Source organism: Numenius arquata, chromosome 5 (genome assembly GCF_964106895.1).
Source record: "Numenius arquata chromosome 5, bNumArq3.hap1.1, whole genome shotgun sequence".
NCBI lineage: Eukaryota > Metazoa > Chordata > Aves > Charadriiformes > Scolopacidae > Numenius > Numenius arquata.
The window spans coordinates 33,711,786-33,734,722 of record NC_133580.1 but is presented as its reverse complement, the minus strand read 5'-3'; the positions used below and the strand labels follow the sequence as shown (position 1 = coordinate 33,734,722).

Below are 22,937 nucleotides of genomic sequence, written 5' to 3'. Positions count from 1 at the left end.
TCCACTGCAAATGTTCCAGTTAAAAAAATGTCCACAGCACTGCAGTCTGGTACCTGCTGTTTTTTCAACATCCCTGTGTGTCACTGTATTTCTTTAAGCCTCACTGCTAGGATGCAATGTGAATGGTTTGCAATGCTCACCTGGTATTTAGCCAGCAGTTTGCTCTTCCAGAGAGAGTGGGCAATGTCATGAATGGACAGGCGGAGGTTGTGGGTGCTTCCCTTAAAATGCAAAGCTTTGGGTTCCTCCAAAAGCTGCCCGCCCATCTGCCGCTCGAGCTGGAGGACCTCCTGCAGTATTGCGATAACAAGAAGAAAGCAGTTAGGTTTCATCACGGCAGCCCACTGGTCTTCTGATTCCTCAAGATCAACTGCTGTAGATGCTTTAACTTGCGTAATACAGAAAAAATGCAGAGTTGTGTTTCCCTATGAACCTGAATTGCACTAGTGGATCTGAGTATAACCCCCTCACCCTCATCATACAGCAGCAGCCCAGCAGGGATGCAGGCACCCATGCCTCCTTTGAGAGACAGACCATTATCTGACATGTCCTATAAGCAGAAAGCTTAATTGCATGCAGTTATATTGAACAGAAAGACTTTGCATACAGGCACTGTTTGAATATGGAAATATATCAGTCTTCTCCATTGCTCACCAAACTGGACATCTAACGGTAGTTTTACTATTTTGCTTTTTGGATGCTCTCATGCATCAGTCCTGCTGATATGGGATCTGTGCATACTGCTGGTCCTTCAGCTTGTGTCCTTCTAGCCAACTGCTCTGTGACAGAGCAGTACACAACATGTAACAAATGCCTGCTCTGAGACTAACCATCAAGTGCGATGGTATCAAAACATGAGCAAGACACTGTGATGGAGCATATGAACACATAGGTTCAGGGTTACCGAAATATTGATCTTGTAATTAAAAGCTAGTAAGCCAATAATCTGGTCGTTTTCTGCTGCTAAAAGGAAATGCACACCTGTAACTAGTGAGACCACAGTAGACCGTTGCCTACAAACAGCCTAATTGTAGTCCACATGAAGATGCAAGTACAAAGGCACCTACACAAGCCCCATGAGAAACCAACACAGCCAAACTAAGTCATATTTAATTACAAGAGCCAACCAACCGACCAGTCTCAGGTGGTCAAAGCCAATCACATATAGGATGAGCATGCTCAAGGAGTACACGGGCACACAGAACCAGGATGCTAATAAAGGAGCTTCAATTTTAGCTAAGCTTGATCACGTCCAGGGTCTAGTTAGCATACAAGAAAAGCCCCTGTGCCTGGCGAGCCCAGCACCTGGAAGATCCTGAAGCTAAAATGATGTTTGTTTATCAGCCATTAGAGGAAAAGAAACAAAATCAGGAAACCTTTTAGATTAAGGTTATGCCAATGAATCGCTTCCAGCTTCTTTCCAGTGCCTCCTAATTACCTTGTCAAGATGTCTAAAGAGCAATCAATAGTAATTATCTGATTACTATAGATCTTCATTATGGCCAAATTACCTCCCTAGAAGGGCCAGAAGACAACTTGCAGCACTGCGTGAGCTAATTGGAAACACCACTTCTCAGGCACGCAGGGCACAGGGGCCGAAGGACAATTCCCACCCATGCAGCACCAGCCCTGGGAGCTGCACTACCAGGGGAAAAACATTGCAGTGTGATGCTGCACCATCCCACTCACCGTATCTGGGTGTCTAGTTTCAATATCCCACTGTTTGCAATGACCCTTGGTCACTGTAGCCCCTCTACTGGAGGACGTTGAGCAGCCCGTGCTTCTCCCATGCCACTCAGCTAATTAATTCAGAATTAATTTGGAGCCATGATTTGCACAGCCCTTCAGACCTGCAGGCTGGCTCCAGCCATACGGCGTGTTATTTAGAGCAGTGCTTATCCCACTGGCTTCTACACCCTCCTTAGCCAAAACCTGAGCTGCACGTTGCTTGCCCCGTGCTGAGGTGGCTCTGGCCACCCTCCCCATCACTTCTCACCACCCCTGTGAGCCAGGACTTAAGCCTTCACGCCCTTCCTAGAAGAGGGAGCTGTATAAGACATCACTCCATCATCAGTGCCACCAGGACAGCCACAACTTGTATTTGGAAAGGGCTTCCTCATTAATGGGGCGCAAGCAAGCAATGGTGTTCAGTCCAAGCTGTTGCTTTTCTTCATTAGAGGGAAAAATCCACATTAAATAACTGAGAGAAGATCACATGCCCATTGTGCCTTTTTTTCTTTTTTTTTTTTCAGGACAGTTACTGCACAGCACAAGGCGGGTTGGGGGATGCCACCCTGCTACAGCCTGAAATCATTCACTTGCCCCCGGTGTGGGAGGCAGCGTGCCTGGCTGCTCAGCCCCTGCCACGCTGCCACACAGCTCACATACCTCAATCTCAAAGCCATACATGAATGAACAGATGAGAATAAAGCAGCTGGATTCCTTTATAGTTATCAGTTTGGGGTTTGTTTTTTTTTAATTACAGCAGACTAGCTTGGGCATCCCCCTCAAAGTGCAAAGATCAGTCTTAAATAAAGAGGCCAGTGCTTGAGGTCACAGCTACCCTTGCCCTTCCCCAAAAAGCATTTTTTTGAGCAACCCATGCAGGTGGCTCGGGACCCTGCGGGGCACAGGATGCTGCACGTGTGATCAGCACTGAGCCCACTCTGCTCCACAGCCCCCAGGAACCCCACCGAGCCGCTCCCACAATAACCAAACCCTTATTGATGGCAAGTCATTACACTTCCCTACTCTGCTGCAGGCACCAGCAGTTCAGCAGCGAGTGCTCACTCTGCACGATGAGGAAAAAGCCTGCTGGATAAATACTGCACAGTGTTATATACCGCAACTGCTTGTCTTCCTTTGGTGGCTGTTAGGACACATTCAGCATATGGCACACTCTTTCCTAGTTGTAAATAATAACAGAACGCATTCGGTTGCCTATTAAAATAAACACATAATCCTCTATAAAGGCTCTTCCAAACCTCAGTCATCTCAATGTGGCAACTCCTCACACTCCTCTTCCCTCCCCTTGCCGTGTCTTTCCCAGAGCAGCCAGCCCCAAAACACCGAGACGTTGCAGCTGGTTCCTCGCTTGCTGCCTAGACCTTTTCCACCCTCTCCAAATTACTTTTAACCTCAGGACCCACTGGTCCAGCCTCATCTGCATGCTTTATCCCGCACAGCCAGCGGTAGCTGCCTGAGGAATGCCTTCCCTTCAGCAACATGGCAGTGCCAAGGGCCTCCTCCCAGCACGGCCGGGGCTGCAGCGGTGCCAGCTGTCGTGAAAGCACACAGCAAACACCTCAACCTTTTTTTTTTCTTTCTAAATCGTCATAGTTTGAGTCTACAAAACACTGGCACACGGGGATGGTTTGTTTACTAGGTTCATTTTTCTTAAATCATCTCCTTCCCCAGACCTCTCATTTCCAGAGAAAGGCAATCGGCACATTGGTAAGAGTCTGGTCAGCAAGTACCTGCGCTTGTCCTCCCACAAGCCACCAGCTAGCTGGGTCTTCAACCCCATGCCTTCCAGTCTGGGGGTCGATGTGCCAAAAAAGAAGAAAATTAAAATGCACGCACTTTGCCATAAAAAAAGCAGTAGGTATGAGTGCGATGGTGGCTGCCTGACTTTGCTCACCTTTTCTCACCAGATTACAAGCTCGCTTTAGGGTCTACCAGCAGCAGAAGCCCAAGGACTAGCCTGCTGCCCTCCCAAATGCCGGCTGCAGCTCCTCAGGTGAAAGACAGTCCCTTCACGCTGCTCCGTGCCTCTCCTGATCCCTTCCGCTATCACAACGAATTGGATTAGCTTTCCCTCACAACTCTCCCTCCAGTCTATTAGAAACAAAACAACAGCTCCTGAGTAACACCTAATTGGATTCCCCCAGCTCTGACTGCATTAGCTGTCTGTCCAAGGCCCCTCCAACTCACTTATTACTACCTCAGGCCTTGACGAACCCAGGGAAAATTGTATTACGCAGCACAGGCATAAAACCATCAGGACTTTTGAAGCTTGATCGCTATGAAAGATCCTTTTCACATTTTTTTAAAGAGGAAAAACAAAAAGGAAAATCAGACCAGAAAAAATAATTGTTTCTAAAAGCCTGATAACACCAACACATTGACAGAGGCCAAGCTCCCAGGCCCTCTACAGGCAAAACCATGCTGAAGTCACAATATGCCTGCTTCAACCCTTACACTTTACTGCCTTTCTCAGAGCGGAAGCGTATCACCCAGCAAAGCCTTGATATCAGACAGTATTGGGGAGGAAAATGGAGCATGCCATTCGCAGTGATGAAAAACACAAACGCCTCCCAGCCAGTGTATGTGGGTTTGAATCCCAATAATTCCCACGTGCAGCTGAGGAAACAAGAGCATAAACAGCACCAAGATCACCCTGCTTAGAGCCAGGCTTTCAGCTTGCTTTGCTGCAAAGAGGCATTTGGGAACTTGCACTGGCTATAATTAAAGAAAAAACTCCCACCTTTTAAAAACCTCCATTCTTACATGTGCAGTTGGAGCTACATATTTCATGAGTGCATCTATTAGAGATACCATCTGTATAAATGCAAGTATTTATAAAGAGAAATAGCAAGTATGGTTATCTGTCTGCTCATCTGTATGTAGTGAGTGTGTGTTTGTGTGCATGCCAGAATTACACAGTGAGGGTAAGGTTATATAGTTAGAGATAGCAACAGCTTTGGTTTATTTTAGTTGCGAATTCCCAACACAAAAAGCTGCATGTGAAAAGGTGTAATAAAGCGGTATGAAAGCAGGCAGTGATTAACAGTCCAGAAGCTTCTTTTATCATTATCAACTATTTACAAAGAAGCATTTATATGTTTCCCCATCTCTGGGGAGCTGGCACTTAGCATTAAAAATACATGAATAACGAATGAAGCCCCGTGTACCTTATGGCCTTTTAATAATGCAAAAATCTTAGGATTCAGGATATGATACAGGTAAACAAAGGAAAAAAGACTGGTGGGCAGAAAACAGTGTGAGATCCCTATGCAAAGAACAATTTATAGTGTGTAGGGGTTAAACTGTAAAACAGCAGCTTGTTGTCAAGCTCTTCTTTTCTGAAAAATAACCCAGGGAGCAGGAATGCAGAGAGGAGAGGGTCTAGTTACCGCTATGACTGCAGTCCTGTGAGGGCTGGAGAGGGAGAGGGAAAGCAAGAGAGAGCAACAACCACCTTAAGGGCATCCTGCGTGTCATCGAGGCAGTAGACGCGGATGCTGTACTCCAGCGAAGAGCAGGACAGCGGTCCAAATATGGCCAGTTTGAGACGTTTGGCTGCTGCTTTGGTGATTGACTGTCCCACCAAGGCATACGTGCTGAGGGTTTCTGTCAGGATATGGCAGGCCTCCGGGTCCAGCTGGATATAGCATGGAGTCGTGAAGTTTTCCTCCCCAACCACCACCACATCCTAAGGGAGAAAGAGGCCAAGTTAGAGCTCCTGACACCTCAGAGCTGCTCTCCTTTGAGACAGAAATGCCCCTTTCAAGCTTGGATGATGCACAAAGTCCTTGCTGTTTGCACCTTAGATTAATCATGATTTAAAATTCCTGATTCCAGCTTTTCTCCTGCATAGGCATGAGGGGGGTGGGGGGTGGTTTCTCTAGGGTGATGGTGGTGATGATGGTGGTGATGATGGTGGTAGAAACCTCCTCATGTCCTCACTCCCCTGAGACTTGTAACTATTTCCTCTGAGGCCTCCAGCAGCTTTTAAAACCCTGGGCAGAGTTTGGCAAATAATGAAAATATCACCAACACTTTATAGAAAAGGTATTTCAGAACTAATCATTCATTGACCATGATTTAACATCAGCAATCACAGTCATGTTGAAGAAATAACTGCCCTTTACTTCCTAAGCATGACAATAAGGAGTTATAAAAACTCAAGGAAGGAAATTAACCTCAAGGATAGCTGAATGCAACATCTACATGAAATATCACCTGCTGCTTCGTCAGAATAATCCTCCGTGACGAGACTGCAGGCTGAAAAAAAATAATAGATACAGCCCAAATGCAGACAACCTCCCCAACCTGTGCATAGAGGAAAACAGCTCCCCTGCTAATTTCTCCATTCAACCCTGCGTGTAATATCCTGCATGCAACACAAGGTGCTTTGAATAGCTTTGAGAGAGAGCAGAAGTGAACAGGCAGCAGCAGATGACGGCCGTCTCTTGCAAAGCCAGGATGCGCCACAGGATGCTCGGCACAACTCATCTCTTTCACCCCCGCTGCCTGCAGGTCTGTGGCATAATGTACACATCTGGACGCTGAGCAGCGTGGGCTCAACTGAAGTTCAGAATTAAGTTGGGGCCCCCTAGTCTCAGCAAAGGCAAACGTGCCATGTTTGCAGGGGTGGCACAATCCTTCTGGAGGGCAAAGTACTGCAGCACTGATTGCAGCTCCCCTGCAGCCACGGCAGCAACTGGTTCCAGCAGAAGGTGCTTGCCCCGAGCGACGTTGCAGGTGTGTGCACACATGCATGCACGTATGGTTGCGTGAGTGTGTATGCATGTGCACGCGTGAGGCTCAGATTGGAGGAGCTGCTCCAGAAATGAGTGGAGGAAGAAGATGGCGACGTGATGGCTGTGGATGCTGTGGGTGCTGTGCTGTGAGCACCAGAGCGTGTGCATGGCCGGTGAAGCAACCGCTCTGTCAAGGGCAGGAGGACGGGAGAGAAAATGAAGAGGTGCCAGTAACGCACAGTCACAAATAAGGAACATATGTGCGGTGCCAAGGGTCAGGCTGGTGGGGTGCAGATTAGTTGGCGAGACAGACCCATGTTCGCTGCACACTCCCTCCCAGTGTGAGGAAGAGCCGGTGCCACAGACAGGGGACAAAAGCAAGAGCCTTTAGAAGGCAATGCTGGACACAGCGCTCTTGTTGCTGTCAGCCCAACTGCCTTCAAAAACCACCCTGCCCTCATTAGACGTACTGGTAGGAGAAGGCATCCTTGCCAAATTAATTATGTGAGACCAAACTGGTGGCAGCAGGTACCTAGGAGCACAGAGCTGGAGAGGAAGGGCCTGCCAGGGTGGCCCAGCCTCGCTGAAAGCATCACTTTATGCTCCAGTTACAGTGGAAGATCCTTCTGCCACCCTGCCCCAGGACATCCTCCTGCTGCACTGCTGGCAAGGAACCACGCCAGGCTCCCGCCAAGCCTGCACTGCCCAGCAACGCTTGCGCAGCTCCCGAATTACCAGGGTGCAGAGTTGAATCCCGGCTGCATGAACTGAATCAAAGTGATGCTCCGCCAACACGTTAGGAGGGAAAAACAAAAGAAAAGTAAGGCCTATACATCTTATTAACCCGGCCGATGTCTTGATGCTGAAGCACGAGTGAATCTGTAGCATTATTTTCACTTTCTTGAAAACAGACTGTAAACCAGGGGAGTTCATACTACTCCATAAAAAACATTTTCTTATATCTAGAATCGAGTCAGAAATTATTTTCAGACATTGTTTTTTATTTTGCCTTTTCTTTTCCTTCTCTCCCCATGGCTTCGGCACAATACCCTGCCAAGACCAAAAGCTCCAGTGTTAAAATCCTGCAATGAAGGCTATTTCATAGAAAATATCCAGAACTAGGAGGCATCAAATTGCCCCAAGACAGCATCCCTGTACAGCCACTGGGTATCTTAGACATCTGGTGGACTCCTGCCTGCCTGCAGCAGCCATGCATTTCACACGGAACACCTGAGATACAGGCATCCTTGTGCGGAAAGGCAGCTGAAGGATTAGCAGAGAGCCCTGCATGCAGTCAGCGTACAGGCTGGAGCTCCAGAGCCTCACCTCCCATGGCCCCTGGGCAGCTTGGTGCTTCAGCTGGATCTGCCAGTCCTCCGTGTTGGGTTCTGCGCAGTGGTGCATGGTTAAAATGACGGGTCGGGTTAGCAGGGCTCCTGGCGGGCCGCAGCTCACCACCGGCGTCAGCAGGGTTTGGCTGTCTTCTACAGGTGGCCTGACAATGGGACAGAAAGATGGACAGGTTAAGTGAGTTGAAAAAGGCAAAAAGGTACATTCAGGTATGAAAAAATAAAAAATCCTTCTTGTAAAATAAAAAGATTGTGCAAGCAAATAATGGGTGGATCTGTTTTGTTCTGTTTTTTTTTTCTTTTCCCAGATCCTAATTTTTTTTTTTTTTTCCCAAATACCACTTGTTCACCAAAATATAGATTTAGATGTCAGCAAATTATAGACCACACTTGCTGTACACACCCCACTCTTAAGGATCTCTTAAGGATTCTTGCAGACCACATGCAGAGGCTCCATTTCACCCGAAATGCGGCCATTGCTGCGTTTGGCAGTTGTTTAGCAGCACACAAAAATGAGCAGTGGCTCTTGTAAGCACCACGTGTGAGAATTATTTACTGTCTGGACAGAGAAAATTGAAGAACAAAGGAAGAGAATGAACTAATGAGCACGTCTGAAACCTCGTTAAGTGGTACACAGCACATCTGAGACGTGCAGTTTGGGTTCAGAGCCATCACCAAACCCACTGACGCTTCATTTTACTTAGAAGGCATTCAGATCTACTGGAATGGCTTTTCCAAATACGCCCTGGGGGGAGCAGGTGCCACTGGCAGCAGGGGGGAAAGGGAGAAGGGACGGTAAGGAACAGCACAGAGGGCAAAACACACTCACAAAGCCCGAGTTTTCTAGCGATAAGCCGGAGCTGTTCAGTTCAATGGGGGTATTGTCCAGCACCTCACTATGAATGGGTGATATGGGAAATCCTATAAATATATAGGATACGTTGCATACACTGGAGTTTGGAAACAAGTGTGTGTGTCCATGTGTGTGCATGTGTGCGCATGTGTAAACTACCCCAGACCAACTGCTGAGGAGCTTAAAATCAGAGGAAGCATGAGTGACTTTAACTATCCCGACATCTGGTGTATGACAAATACAGCTGAATGTGCCTCATCAACAGCTTCCCTAAATAATACAGAGGACAAATTCATGATCCAGAAACCAGCAAGCAGGAGATTAAAAGTTTTCAATGTGATCTGCACTTAAACTCCAGATCTGCCCACAGGACCTCCCATCTTCTGCTCTGGCTAAGGGTGCAATCCTTTGTTGCGCTTACAAATACTTGTATTTACATCTGTATTGGTCTTGGTGGAATTAGTTGAGACAAAATTAAATACTGTTTATTTCTGCAAGTCTTTGCCTTTACCAAAAAAAGCAAAAATAAGTACCTGTAATCTTAGATAACATTTTCAAGGAGACTAAATCAGGACAGAAGCTGTTTTGATATCCAATTTATCACACCTCTTCTGGCTATTGCCAAGATATGTCCACAGGCATATCCTAATTTTGACCACCTTAATTCTCCCTGAATAATCCATTAATCCCACAGAAAAAGAAAGACAAACTTTTGAGAAATCCTTTTTCAAAGTGGGATGAGGGCACTTTTGAAAAGTGTCTCTTGTTGCTACAAATGTTGTGGGAGGTTTTTATAACATTTGAGAAAAAAATGGTCTGGCATGGAAAAATTTAAATCTATGCAAATCAGTAAATCCAGATGATATGCATCTGTGGAAATTAACTGATGAGTTTACTAAATGATTTAACAATTGTCTCGGAAAAGCTGTGGACTGGAAATAAACAGCTGCAATAGCTGCCTTTCAAAAAAGATGTAAAATATAACAATCTGGACAGCTATCATATATTATGCTGGTTATTTTAGCCTAACAAACAGTGCACAAAAGAAATGAAACACCGGCAGATAGAGTACCTAGTCCAGCTCCTCTTGCATGCTGCAGTGAACTCTGGATTCAGATTAAGAAGATCAGGGATGATTCTCTTGCAAGACTGAACCAAATAAATCATTGGGCAGTTTTTGACTAAAATGTTGCTTCTTTTTCAGAATCATTTATTTCAGGTTTTTTTTCATAAGAAGCAACAAGAAGCTTAAAAAGCACTCACAATGTGGTAGTTGTTTGTAAAGGTCATTTACCTTGTGCATTAATGGATATTTGAATGCTTTCTTACAGTCTAATTCAAGAAATTTCAAAAAACAGCATGTCTTATAAGAAAGATCTTTCAAAATTACTATATTTGTCTGGAAAGCTACAGATATGACAAACTATATATTCAATCACCTGGTTAACCTAACTTCTTCTAAAAGACTACTGACACATGAAGAAGGAAGGAAGGAAAAAAATACAAGTTATCATTTTTTTTTTGACTGAATTCCAAAAGCAGCAGTCAAAAAGAATATAGGAGGGAATATATCATGATTGCCATAAAAAAATTCATACAGTGTCTTTTAGGTGAAAAATGAGTTAAAATCAACAAGAATCTGAGCACCGATGCATGCGATTAGAAAAAGCCAAAAGGTCATTAAAATAATATGGTACTGATAAATCATACAGCCTAAAGTTGTCTGAAAGTAAAATTAAATTTACTCACTGCTCCGTGACAAAATTTTGGTAGCTGTTAAATTTTAGGAGTCTGATGGAGGGCATGATTCTGCACCACAACATTTTATGTCCAATTAGCACAAGTATAAAAAATGGTGCAAAACATGAAGTCAAGGGGTGCTCCAGACTGCACAGTCAGCAAGTGAGATGGGAAGCGAAGCTCACAAAGGACATGCAAAAAATAGAAAGTCTTAGTATTTTTTCCCCAAATTGGTAAACAGCATCTTTGTCACCAGACTTGCGAGAGTTACTGCCAAGTGGAAGACATATGCATGCTTCTGACCTGGGTGTTTATGATACAGGACACTCTGATGAGTGAAGAGTAGAAAAACGGGCCAACTGGGAGGGTGGCTGACTTTGCAGTCCCCAGTTGCCCACCAGACACACAGCTGAGTCCAGCACCACAAACCTATGGAACACTGCTGGTCCCAATAACTCTCCTCCACCACCCATCTCATGCAGGTACTGACTCACCTCAGCTCTCCACCAATTTGGGGACTGCAAGTGACCTAACCACATTAAGCCTTTAAAAACTGAGATATAATGAGTTGCAGAGAAGTCGTTGAATGGTGTGAAACAGGGGTCAGCATCACTGAGTAGGTGAAAATCCAGCTCTACTGAAGTCAATGTTAAATCTCTCCCTGACTACTGCCAGGCAAAGATTTCTACTCACAATGTGGAAGGCAATGTAAATAGAAACACCCATCATTAAATTTACAGATAACACTAAATAAGGAATTATTGCAAGTAACAATGAGAGCCAGAAAATAATGCAAAAGATCCAGAGAGGGTAAAAATATGATTAGGAAATAAAATCCTATTAATTGTACAGCAGCTCACGCTTCCAGAGCAAAACAAATTCCAAACATAGTTATTTAGTAGCAAAGAAAAACAATAAAAGTGAAAAAGATCTCAGGTGAGCTTACTGCAACACAGCAGGCATCAACCTGTTATGTGGAACAGTGGTAAAAAGCAAATCTGATTTCTGGGGCTGTATGGGACAAGGCATGTCAGAGCATGCTGAGGTGATATTCCCTTTCCTATCCAGCTTTAACGTGACTGCAGGTAGCAGAGTGTTTAGGGACCACAGCGAGATCTCAGAAATAAACACCTGAAACACAGAGGAATGAGGCTAAGCCACGCAATGGCACATACAGCAGGGAGGTACCCTATGACAACTGACAGGAAAAAGGAACAAAAACCTCTTGACAGATCTTTTCTTATTTCTCACTGTTTGTAATTTCCATTTTAAAACAAAAGGATTATGCCTTACTATAGCTAATGAGAACAGAAACAGATGCAGTAGACAAGACATATTATACAGGAGATATTAATCTTTCTGCTTCAAGGCATAAACCCAACACTAATTGATGGGATTAGTAAACAACAAATTCCCCTGAAGACAGGTTATTGTGTAGTCATTCATTAGGAGCAGTTTTCTGCCTTCTCCTGGAGCAGGTAATGCAGCACCAGCAAAGCCAAGTGCCTCTTGTAATCAAGTATGGTGATTTCTGTGTTATAGGTTGCAGGAGATCCAGCACAAACGCAGACACAGGGGAGCATATAGAGCAAAGGGCTTATCTCCTCTAAAGCAGAAAGATCTTCGAGCAGACATCTCAGCCAGAACCTACTTTTAGTTTGTCATCCAAAAAAGATGCCCCAAGCCCCCACTCCCAAAAGGGAAGTGTGCTTCACTTTAGGCTTGCAGTAGCCTTGGAACGACTTAATAGATGGCACTGGGCATTCAGCTGTGCTAGTACGACTACGAAGTCACTTCACTGCAGGTGAAAGAGATGTTTTTGTTTTACAAGGATCTGACTGAGGCTAAAATTCAATCTCCTGTTTAGCATTGCTATTAAAAGGCACTAATAGTAACTGAAAGGTCTTCAGATATTTTTAGGTATCTTTCCATCCCGCACTGCTTATCAAGAACAGTCACCTTTTATTTAAAAGCAAACAAACTTTTATTCACTATATCTGGTCCCTCCAAAATCAAATTTGTGTTTTTAATGGGATTACTCATTCGAAACCGTCTCCCTGTAATAAGCCAGACCATATTCATTAAGGTAGCTGTCAGACAGCAGATGTGAACACAACTAGAGAAATCTCTGCTCCTCAGTGGGCCTACATTGTGCTCCCTGGCACCATGTGTAGATGTTACAGGCAATCACAGTAGCTCAGGAAACACAGGACAGAGCAGGGAGAGAGGAATGGTGAACTCATAGCAACAGATGGCAATCCTTCTACACAGCTTAGCCAAAAGTCAGAGGGAAGACATTTTATTTCTCCTTTCATTGCTGAGGCTTTATTTTTAATATGCGTTCCTTCTTAAGTTTCAAACTTAATATTCTTGACTGACCCTGGTTCTTCTGCTAGTCTATTTTAGAAGGAAAATGATCTGAAAGATTTTCCTCCCCTTTTCCTCCCCCTCTCGTCTTTTTTATTTTGAATTTTTCAATCATAATGACTGACACTTCATGAAATTGTCTTCTGGAGTTGCAATGTAATTCTGTTTATGCAACTGAAATACAGAAGGAAGAAGGAGAAACGAGACGTGGAAGACTGCAATTTCTTTTATTTCACATCACTAAGCTTAGAGTTTACTGGTGAAAAAGGCAACATTGCTCCTTGGATCAAACTCATTGATTAGCTGCGTGACTTTAATACGAAGTCTATACATACACTGTGAAGCCACTGATCCAAATCCTGACAAGGCCCACCCGACTATTCTCTCTTTTAAGGTAGCTAATTTGGAAGTTGCACAATTTACGTGTCTTCTATCAGGATCTTCAGGAGCACTGCTTGCTCTGTTCTTCAGGGTTGTCACATTTCATGGGCATCCCAACATCCACTCACATTTGCATCATCTCCCGTGTGATGGATTATACAGGAGTGTCCTTCACTGTGCCATATTTAGTGCAGTTCTTCCCTCTGATTAGAGTATGCAAGAATAGCTCCACCTAAATCTGTGCAAGCTCGGCAGGGGTTCACACAGGAACACAGGAACTGCCATACGAGATCAAACCAATGGTCCATCAAGGTCCAGACCCTGTCTAGCACTGACCAGCGCCAGATGTTTCCTAAGGAAGCACACAGCTCCACTAATTTAGCTCACGGCTAAATTTGTTTTTTAACCTGAGGCAGTCAAGAAAATCCTGAAGGTTGGATGTTTATACTCATGCTATTTAATCCTTAATCATGTAAGACCCAGGCTCTCACCAATGCTGATGGGAACAGGCTCTTGCCTGGCACTGGTCATAACAATATGTTTATTTTATAGGTGAAGCCACAACTCAAGAAGGCACCCCTTCTTGCAAATCTCAGTCAGTGATACTTCCCCAGGCTAAGGGACAGAGAACCTGATCACCACTGAAAAACCCAATGAGCTTCAAGACAGAAACCTGTCTGATAGTTGTAAAATATTCTCATAGGCTTGTCGTTTTTTCAGTTTTATATATATACATATATATACACACACACACATTATATGTGTACATATCCTTTTCCCCACTGTAGCCACTTCATAAAGCACATGGCCCTCTCCATGAGGTCAACACGCCAGCCAGGGATCAGAGCCCAGTAGCTGCTTGCCATCCATCCTGCCCCAAATGACAGGCAGAATGAGGATGAGCTTGCAGTGCAGGAGCAGGAAAACCAGCCTGCTGGAGTATTAGTCCAGGAAAACAGAAAACCTACTGTGCCATAAGCACGCTAACACACTTGGAGAAAACAACTGCCTCCAAGTGGTGTTTATTGCAAGCCATCAGAACCCCAATTCATCGCAGAAGGATAATGCTTTTAGGGTGACCCTCCTGCTCTCACACGCTTTGATGGATATGAAATAGCATAAACAGAGTGTCTCGGAAAGCTCTCCTAACCAATCTGCAAAGCAACACAAAGAGTGATATTACAGAGCTGTGAAGTCTCTCAAATTTCTGTACTACAGGTTTCAGAGACTAACTGGGGAAATGTATTAGGAAAACAAAGGGAGGAAAAGAAAAGGGGAATTTGCAGGACTCTGAGGGATAACAGATTTCCTGTTTCAGCTTGACTATTCAGAAGTAGTTTCATATTTCTACAAACAAAGTGTGAGCTAAATCTGAAGTTGCTGGAGATATGTGAGCTGTGATGGCAAGCGTCTCTGTTGCTGCACTGGTTATATTTAGGGTAGCGCTATGGGGACCACATTCTCGCCTCGGTGGTGGTTGTATATCAAGAAAAAGAGCCTGCCTTCATTTTTGATTATAACACCCATTTTATAGTTTCCTATATGTCTGCTTCCAAGCCACATCAACACACAACAGGACTTTTCAACCCATACGCATTTACGCAGTGCACATGAAAATAAATATAGGGTCTCTCAGGGTTTATTGAGCATACTTCAGTTACCACTTGGCCACAGAAGCAAATCTCTGCAGCTAGTCCTTACTGTGGACTATCACTCTCTGCTGGAGTGCTGTAAGAGTGCAGCAGTGGATTTAAAAAATAATTACACCGCACACAAACTTGTGGTACCCATATGACTCCAATTATGTGAAGCAACATCATGCAGTCAGAAAAAGAGGCTTTGACAGAGCTGCAGCTCTACTACAGAAAGTGAAGTGTTTGGTAACACCCACACACATAATGGTATGTTTGTTAACAACAGCAGGAGAACATCACAGCTGGGTATCACCCTCCCCTTTCTGCTCCTGGGCACCTAGGGAAAGGGAGCGGGTAACAGGGGAGGATGTTACGGTCCTGCAGTGTTTAAGCCCTTTTCGGTGACTATTCAGTTCTGAGTGATCTAAACAACACCCGACAAGCTCCATTTTAAATGTCCTAGAAGTGCTTGGTTTCCTCAGGCATGAAGAGCCTGGCATACCGGAGGGGGGCTGAAAGACTGCCATAAATCAAATAAGCAGCTGAGGTCTGTGTGCCCAGGAAACAATTACCACCACTACGGAATGAGCCCTGTTGCCCCGATGGACAAGGCAGCCCGCTCTCTACTGTCCTCTCCTAGGGCAAGAAATCACTCCTCAAAGCCTTCATTGCAAGTGAGGATTCCCATCTTTCCATTCACTTCTGCAGGTGTACTTCAGCTCACTTGCTCAGTTTGGCAGAGTACAGCCCCAAGCATGCTCTTCCCAATAGAGGTTAACCTATCCTTCTATCCCCTCTGTGACCTGCTGAGTAACAGCTACCACAAAGCATGCACAAGAGTCTTTATGATCCTCGAAGAAAATAAATCAGACTAGCATGTGACACTGGTTGTCCACAGCTGCATGAATAAGGAGGCAGGGATTCCCTCCATAACCGGCTGGAAAGAAAATAATTGCACATATAGCTCCTCCTAGGAATGAAATAAAATTTTTTGGAAGAATTAGATATTTTAAAAAGGGAGATTTGGAGGCAGGCTGAATAACAAAGGATTTTAATTTTTTTTTCCTTCTGCAGGAAAGAGTCCTTTTTCAATGCTGTTTATAAGTGCCTTTAAAACACAGCCAAAAGTAACAGGAATACGATCAATACTAGATATGAACAGATACACTTTTTCTGTAGCTGCAATTAGCTATTTTCAAAGAGTAGGTGATGAATAATGTATGCAAAAAGGGTGGGTGGAGGGGTTACTTATTTTTTCTTTAAGCAGATTATTTTAGCATGGGTGAAAGACTACCAAGCTAAAGAATAGTGTTCAATATCACCTAGTGTATAAACAGCTGTGGCTTAGCACATCATAAAAGCCATTAAGAGGTTGAGTCAAAAAATGTATCTAGCTATGAGGAGGGGAAAGAGGCAAAGTACCATGCAACGATTGCTTAGATTCACATGCCATTCAGCCTTTGTGCACATGAATCCATTCTGCAGGCTAAGATCTCACCTTTCTCTTAATTAGGTTTTCCTAAACTGCTTCAAATGTTATCTTGGCATTTTCGGAAGCTCTTTTTTTATGCCAAGGCTGCCTGATCACTCAGTAGACATTAAGATCTAGAATATGAATTGGCCACAAATGCAGATAACAGGTAAGAATAACTGGGGTCATCCCAACATGGGCTCTGGGTGACCCTTGGCACCTGTGCCTGGGTCTTAGCGAGACAGCTACTTGCTTACTTCTACCTTACAGCAAGGACGGGTGGAGGACACCAAAAGCTTTTGCTCCATCCTCTTCACTACATGGACTAGCAAAGCCCATGAAGGGTTTATAAATAAATAAAAATTCCCCTTCTCTATAATAGGAGAGGAGATTTTCCAAGCCAGGTGCTCAGGGACCTGTCCCTCTGCTGAGCTGATTTGTCACCTTGCCCCTTGACTCCCTTCTCCTTTGCAGCATGGGTCTTTATTAAGAGGTTACCTCACACCTTCTCTACCGCAGCAAACTCACACTGGCACATTTTCCTCGCTTCTGGCTATGATTCAGCATCCCCCCAGCCTGAGGGCTTGCCGCAGAGTGCAACTCTTGGTTAGAAAAGCAAAAGTCTGAGCTGGTTTTGTGGCAAAGTTTATCTTCAGCTCACATTTAGCTCCAAGTCAGCAAATAGCTTCAAGGCAGTAGGCTGTGCATAAGCATATTACTACAGGTCTTCTACAGGTCTTCAGTTACTACATTTTCCCCCTCCGTTAATGCACAAGCAAATAAAGGCAGTCTTTTACCTCATGTTCTCCTTCCTGTGAACTGTCACATACATTTCATAGACTCTCCCTTGTGGAACGGCGCCCGCTGGGATCAGCAAGCTTACTCCTGCAGAACAGAAGAGACACAACAGATAAAAGAGTGAAAAAAGAGGCAAATGGGCCTGTGAAGAGGAGTGACAGGAGAGGCAGAAGATGAAGCCTGTGATGCCAGGTTTTCACCCAACCTCACCAGCAGGCTCTACATGACCTCAGCAACTCGTGAGAAAAAAGCTTTACTGCAGTCCTGGTGTCGCCAGCGGTCAGCTGGTCTGCTCTTATCCCTCTTGTGCACAGCACGGAAATATAGGCATGGAGAAGGTGATTTTCTTCCTTTTTATTTTATTTAAAGAGCAGACAGATGGTTACGCTGCTGCTTACCTTGTAAAATGATGGAAAAACTAACAACGCTGACTAAAATTTCCAACAGCTGTAACGGGACATCTCTCCCTAGGCAACTCTTACTTAATTAAAATCAGGAAAGAAAGACAGTGGAGCACTGTCCCAGGAAGCAACAAGATCTAGTTTTTTCCTGAAAGATGGCTTCTGCAACTGGCATCCTGTCTTTTAATGCACTCAGCTTCTAATTAAACTACCAAGGAGACAAAACTGGACTTCTTGGTATTTTCAGTGTCCTGTAGAGTGGCTCAAAATTCAGGTATCCAACCTTGAAAAACAAAGTGGGCAAATATGCTCAGTAGCCTTTTCAGGGGTGATTAGCTGCACACTCGATTACAAAACACTGTTCTTACACTACTGCCATTTCAGAAATGTCCTGTCATTAGACAACAAACGCGGCACACGAACCAGCTACTTGACTCTGCTGGACACGTCTCAGCCAGCTGTCTTTGCAGATGTGGATTAGCTGGGAATCAGTGGCAAGGATTACAATAAAGTTATTACTACATAGCTGCAAACAAAGCTACAGGTAGATTATTTACACATATGCATTTGCACAAGAGAAGCTTTATAGAAACCTTGCATGGCCCTGTATCTTTTCTTCAGAATATGTGGTTTGGTTACACTGGAGACCTCCCATGTGTTGGTGTACAGTTCCACACCTGGCTTTAAAGGGGAGGCATTAGCCAGGAAAGCATTTTCCATGAATGCCTTCTGATACTTGTTTCCTTACAGGCCTGTAACAACCTCGCCCGAGCCTGTTCTCAGCTGTAACAGGGCAGACATAGTGTAAATAAAGGGCTTTGATCACATTACCAGAAGGATATACATACGTCTAGAAGCAGCATGGAGGTACCACATCGTAGCAGTAGACAGATTGATACATTTTACAAAATGTATTTTAATCATTTTGAAGGGATTACAGCGATAAATAACCAAATTTTTTCTTTACAAATTTATATTAATATATGTGAACTAAATGTGACTAATAGATTTTGCTGACAACATGCACCATCATGCCGTAAGAAAACCAAGTATTAATATCTAACTTCAGCTGCTACTTAGAGAAACATGAAATCCAGGATTGTATAGCATGAATTTTAAAATATTACTCAGCAGTCAGCACTGGATTTCTTTAAGTAGTTCAGCTTTCACTCAGGCTCTAAAATTTAATAGCTGGTTTTGCCCCCTGTTCCATGGTAGCTCAGAGATGAGGGCTACCACTCACCAGCGACTTTGGGCTGCTTCCTGGGAAGTGCGGAGCTGTGTCCTGGAAGGACCAAAACACCTAGGTCCAGGACCACCTAGCTGCTTTGCTTTCTTCATAACGTCAATAAAAAAGATCTGGCAAAGGAGCAGGAGACAAGGGTAGGCACTATCTCCTTGGGCAGGGCACCATCAAGAGCTGACCACATAACGTAAAGGAGGAAGGCAGTAGAGCTGTGAAACCTTGAACTATCGTGTCAGGTAGGTGTAAGCTGTGGTCTCACGTGCACTGTGGTCTTACCTGGACCCAGAGCTCCAGAGAAATCAGGCAGGGAGACTCCTAACCGCTGTGTAGCCTGTGTATTCCCTACGTCCAGTGTTTTATGCACTTAATTCAACCCCGCTTTAGATGCTAATGTTGCTCTGCATTAGCATGCCAAACCCGTGGGAACATCTAGGTGCTGAACTTCCTTCCAAACAGCAGTATGGCTCTCCTAAAAAGTCCAGCTGTGAGAGCTGCGCTCTCCCAAGGCTGCCCAGGACCTCCCTGGATGCTCTGAAACTCTCTCCCAGTGTCTGGGTGGTTTGAAGGGGGCCTGGCAGCCTGGCCTTGTACTGTATGAGAAAGACTGAGCAGCACTTTGCAATTACATCAAAAGGCTCTCAATGCTCAGTCCCTCTTTTTCCTAGTTGCAAAAGAAGTCAACAGTACATATAACAAGGAGATAAATACGGAAAAACCACTCTTGGGCCTTATTTTCCTTGGGTATGTAATGGGTGCAGGAAAAAAGCCTCTCAAAAATTAGTATTCTGCTGCCCTACTTCAATACCACACAGTCTGCAATGAATTGGAAGTGGAACAACTGATTTGTTTTTTAATTAATTTGCCCTTTTTATGTGTAATTACAAGGTTGAGGTTTTCTGGCTTGGAGTCCCTTTTCTAGAGCTGCATGAAAGCAAAAGGTCAAGGATGCAGAATCACATTTCACACAGGGAAGCTCTGAAGCCTCACATGTCTCAGAAAGTGGCTACGAGCCCTGCAATACTACGTTTAAAAGGTGGCCAGGACTTCGGGAAAAGAATATTTGAAGTACCTTGGTAGACCTGAATGGGAGGAAAATAACCCATCTGTTTGTTCTGAACAAAGAGAAGGCAGAGTCCCAGGGAGTGAACCCTGTTTTTTCCTGCATAAAAGCAAGCTAATTCCACTTAAAACAACTGAGCCTTCAAGACAACATGGCTAGCACTTACCTGAATTGGGAATTACTAGGTGGCCTCCTAAAGAGTTGAAGGTCCCAAATGCAGTGCATGATGGGTCTGTTTGCCGAGCAAGGCTCTGGTTTTTCACGTTCAGGGTTTCATTCTCCAGCAGAGACTGTGTAATCTGCGGGGACAGCTTGGAGGAGAAGTCAGAGAGATCATCCTGGGGAGTGACTGCGCCGGAGGTGTTATAAACCTTGATTTTCAGGTTGGGCAGCGGGTCCAGAATCGGAGAATTGGTCATTGGGATTTTATCAGAGACATCATGCAAGGCATAAACAGGACCCCTGTACATGGCTGCAGCAGAAGTGAGATCTGGTGGTACTGCCAAGAGGTCTGCATTGGAGATGAGAAGGAAGAACCATATTACTTCTCTATTCTGATTACTTTCTTCTGGGTAACAATTCAGGTTTGCATTCTGCATTTTTCATTTCATACCAAAGGTTAAGATACACAAAGTCCTTGCAGACTGACCTTGGTCTCCTTTTCCGTGCACCTCTCCAGCAACCTCCTAAGGCTTGCATTGTCCCAGCCGCTATGGAGTCTAGTTGTCATACAAAATTACAGCACATTTCTGCTCTAAGGATTTTTCACCGGGATTATTTTTCCAGGCTGCACTAAGGTTTCCAGTATGACATGCTTAGCTTCAAGGCAAGACATTTTCCATACTCAGTAGATCTAGTTTTATTAACTAATAGCCCCTCCTTAAATGCTAAGTGAGAATCATTAACCAATTTACCTAATTGGCCTAATGATAGCATTCCTGAAATAAAAGACAGAATTAACCTATGAAGTCATTGTGCCCACGACTCACCACAGTGGGGGATTAGTACCTGCATCACACTTTTCGGAGATTTGTTTTAAAGTATCCCCAGCAAAGAAAATGACAGTTCTGCTAATCTTCCACATGACAACTCTCCTGTCATCTTAGCTCTTACTTTAATTTATTCTTTTTGCATGCATATTGGGAAAAAATAGGAACTCTACAGCCTAAATATGGGTCTTGAAAAAGCCAGCACTAACTTTAGAGTGTTTTTTTTTCTGGCAAATGAAGTGTGGAAATAACCAAGCTGTTATGCACCAGTGATAAAAATGTTCATTATTAAATGATGTTCTACCGCAACTTCTTCTTCTACGTTGTCTATTGAAAGTACAGTACTTCTTAAACTACTATTTATGCCTGTAGAGACAGGGCACAGTAAAAAAGACTATTAGTGAAACAACGGGGAGGAAGATGTGATAGAATTACTGTACTGTAATATCACTCCTGTGATGAATCCTGCCTCCGTTGTTTCTGTCAGAGCTTTGCCTTTGATTTAAATTTGAGCTGGAGCTGTATTTCCATAAATGTCTCTGTGTTTCACTCTCGCACTCATGCTATCTCTTCAGAAGTTAAATTCCTCTGCTTTATGCTCTTCAGTGCATCTGAAAAATGCCAACGTGGGTTTTGAGCACTTGACCATCAGAAACAAATGGATATAATCTTTCTCCTTTTTATGAAGTGCCAGCAAGCATCCAGCGAATATCATTCATGCAGCCCAAGAGACCATAACCTTACAGCATCTTCCTGAATTGGTCAACATGGAGTGAAAATACAACTAACCTTGCCTTGCAGCCTTGATGTTAACGGGTTGAAATCCCCCATTTAGCGCTGAGGAGTCGATAATATCTGACTCAAAGTCACGGTGGTTCTTGCGATACACAAACAGGGCCACAACCACGGAAATAGCCAGGCACACGATCACGGCTATCACGATCCCGACGTAGAGAGCAACATCATCTGAGTCAGGAGCAGCTAGAGGGAGAGAGACAAGAAACCTTGAAGAAATGTGCTTTTCAAAGGGACTTTCAAGAAAACACATTATTATTCTCCTTTCCTGCAGATATTTACTACCTCTTTTATAGGTTAATTTAAAATCCATTTCCAAAGCTATATAACAGGTCTATGCCCTTTTGATGGAAAATGATCTTTTATTTCTCTTTAACTTGTGTTCCAACTCTTTCCCAATCTACTCGTTCATCTATCTAGTATCCAGGCTTTGGACTACTAAGCATAACACATGTTATAGACTTAGTCTCATGAAGCAAATTCACCCTATGAAATAAAATAGTACATCTTAGTGACACAGTGTCATAATATTGGTATTTAGTGGTTCATCTGATAACAAAAAAATGTTGTGGGTTTTTAAACTTCAGAAGCCTTACTTTATAATTAAAAAAAAAAAATTCAACCCCCCCCAAAAGTCCATATTTTATGGAATGCCTGAAATATCAGGACGTATATTCCACTTTGCTTTTTTTGAACCATAATGCATCAAGCCATTTTCCCCTTCCATCCATTTCCCTTTAAAAAAAATAATCTAGTAAAGTAGAGAATCAAACACTGAATTCTCATCACTGGCATTAACATATCCGTATTTGGATAAAAGTTGAAGCAGGCACAAGAAATAATGTGGTAATTTACAAAAAGGAACCCAGATTTATTAGAGCTGTCTTGTGAGAAAATGGCTATGATATTTCTACTAGCTGCTTATACCGTATCTTTGGCACTAATTCCAGGCTAATCTCTAGCATCATTATCCACTAGACATTTTTTTCCAAAAGGTCTGAATATATGACCAAAATTTGATGTGTTTCTATACAGTGAAGAATCCCAGTTTTAGAGATAGAGTAATGAAAAAAGCAAGTGCAAAAACAAATCACACTTTTTTAGTACCCTATTTTTATTAGTTTCAAACACGTGAAATAATTTTTATTTTACTTTTTTGCTCCCTGCCTTCTAGCCATTTAAGCCAGGCTGCCCTCCAGCACAGAGGTGAGAGCTGGCAGATGTTGAAAGGGACTGATCAATCTCTGTAAGCTCCTAGTTATCAGACCTTCAATGTACCAGCCTCGAAACATCACATTTTTTTTCCCTCAGCAGTTGAGGAAGCAGATCTCCAAGTTCCAAGTCAAAGAAAAGTTACCCCTCCATCAC

General features: G+C 43.8%; 1 protein-coding gene across 2 annotated transcripts in view; it reads right to left on the bottom strand.

Annotated features, from left to right (window-relative positions):
- UNC5C (unc-5 netrin receptor C) overlaps positions 1–22,937 on the bottom strand; it is a 261,880-nt gene that overhangs the window by 4,750 nt on the left and 234,193 nt on the right. For both annotated transcript variants that reach the window (XM_074148348.1, XM_074148349.1), the window contains 6 exons: positions 21,564–21,755; positions 19,952–20,296; positions 17,078–17,165; positions 7,812–7,980; positions 5,201–5,434; positions 141–290 (listed from right to left, as the gene is read on the bottom strand). In XM_074148348.1, coding sequence (XP_074004449.1) covers positions 141–290; positions 5,201–5,434; positions 7,812–7,980; positions 17,078–17,165; positions 19,952–20,296; positions 21,564–21,755 — 1,178 coding nt within the window. The remainder of the gene's footprint in view (positions 1–140; positions 291–5,200; positions 5,435–7,811; positions 7,981–17,077; positions 17,166–19,951; positions 20,297–21,563; positions 21,756–22,937) is intronic.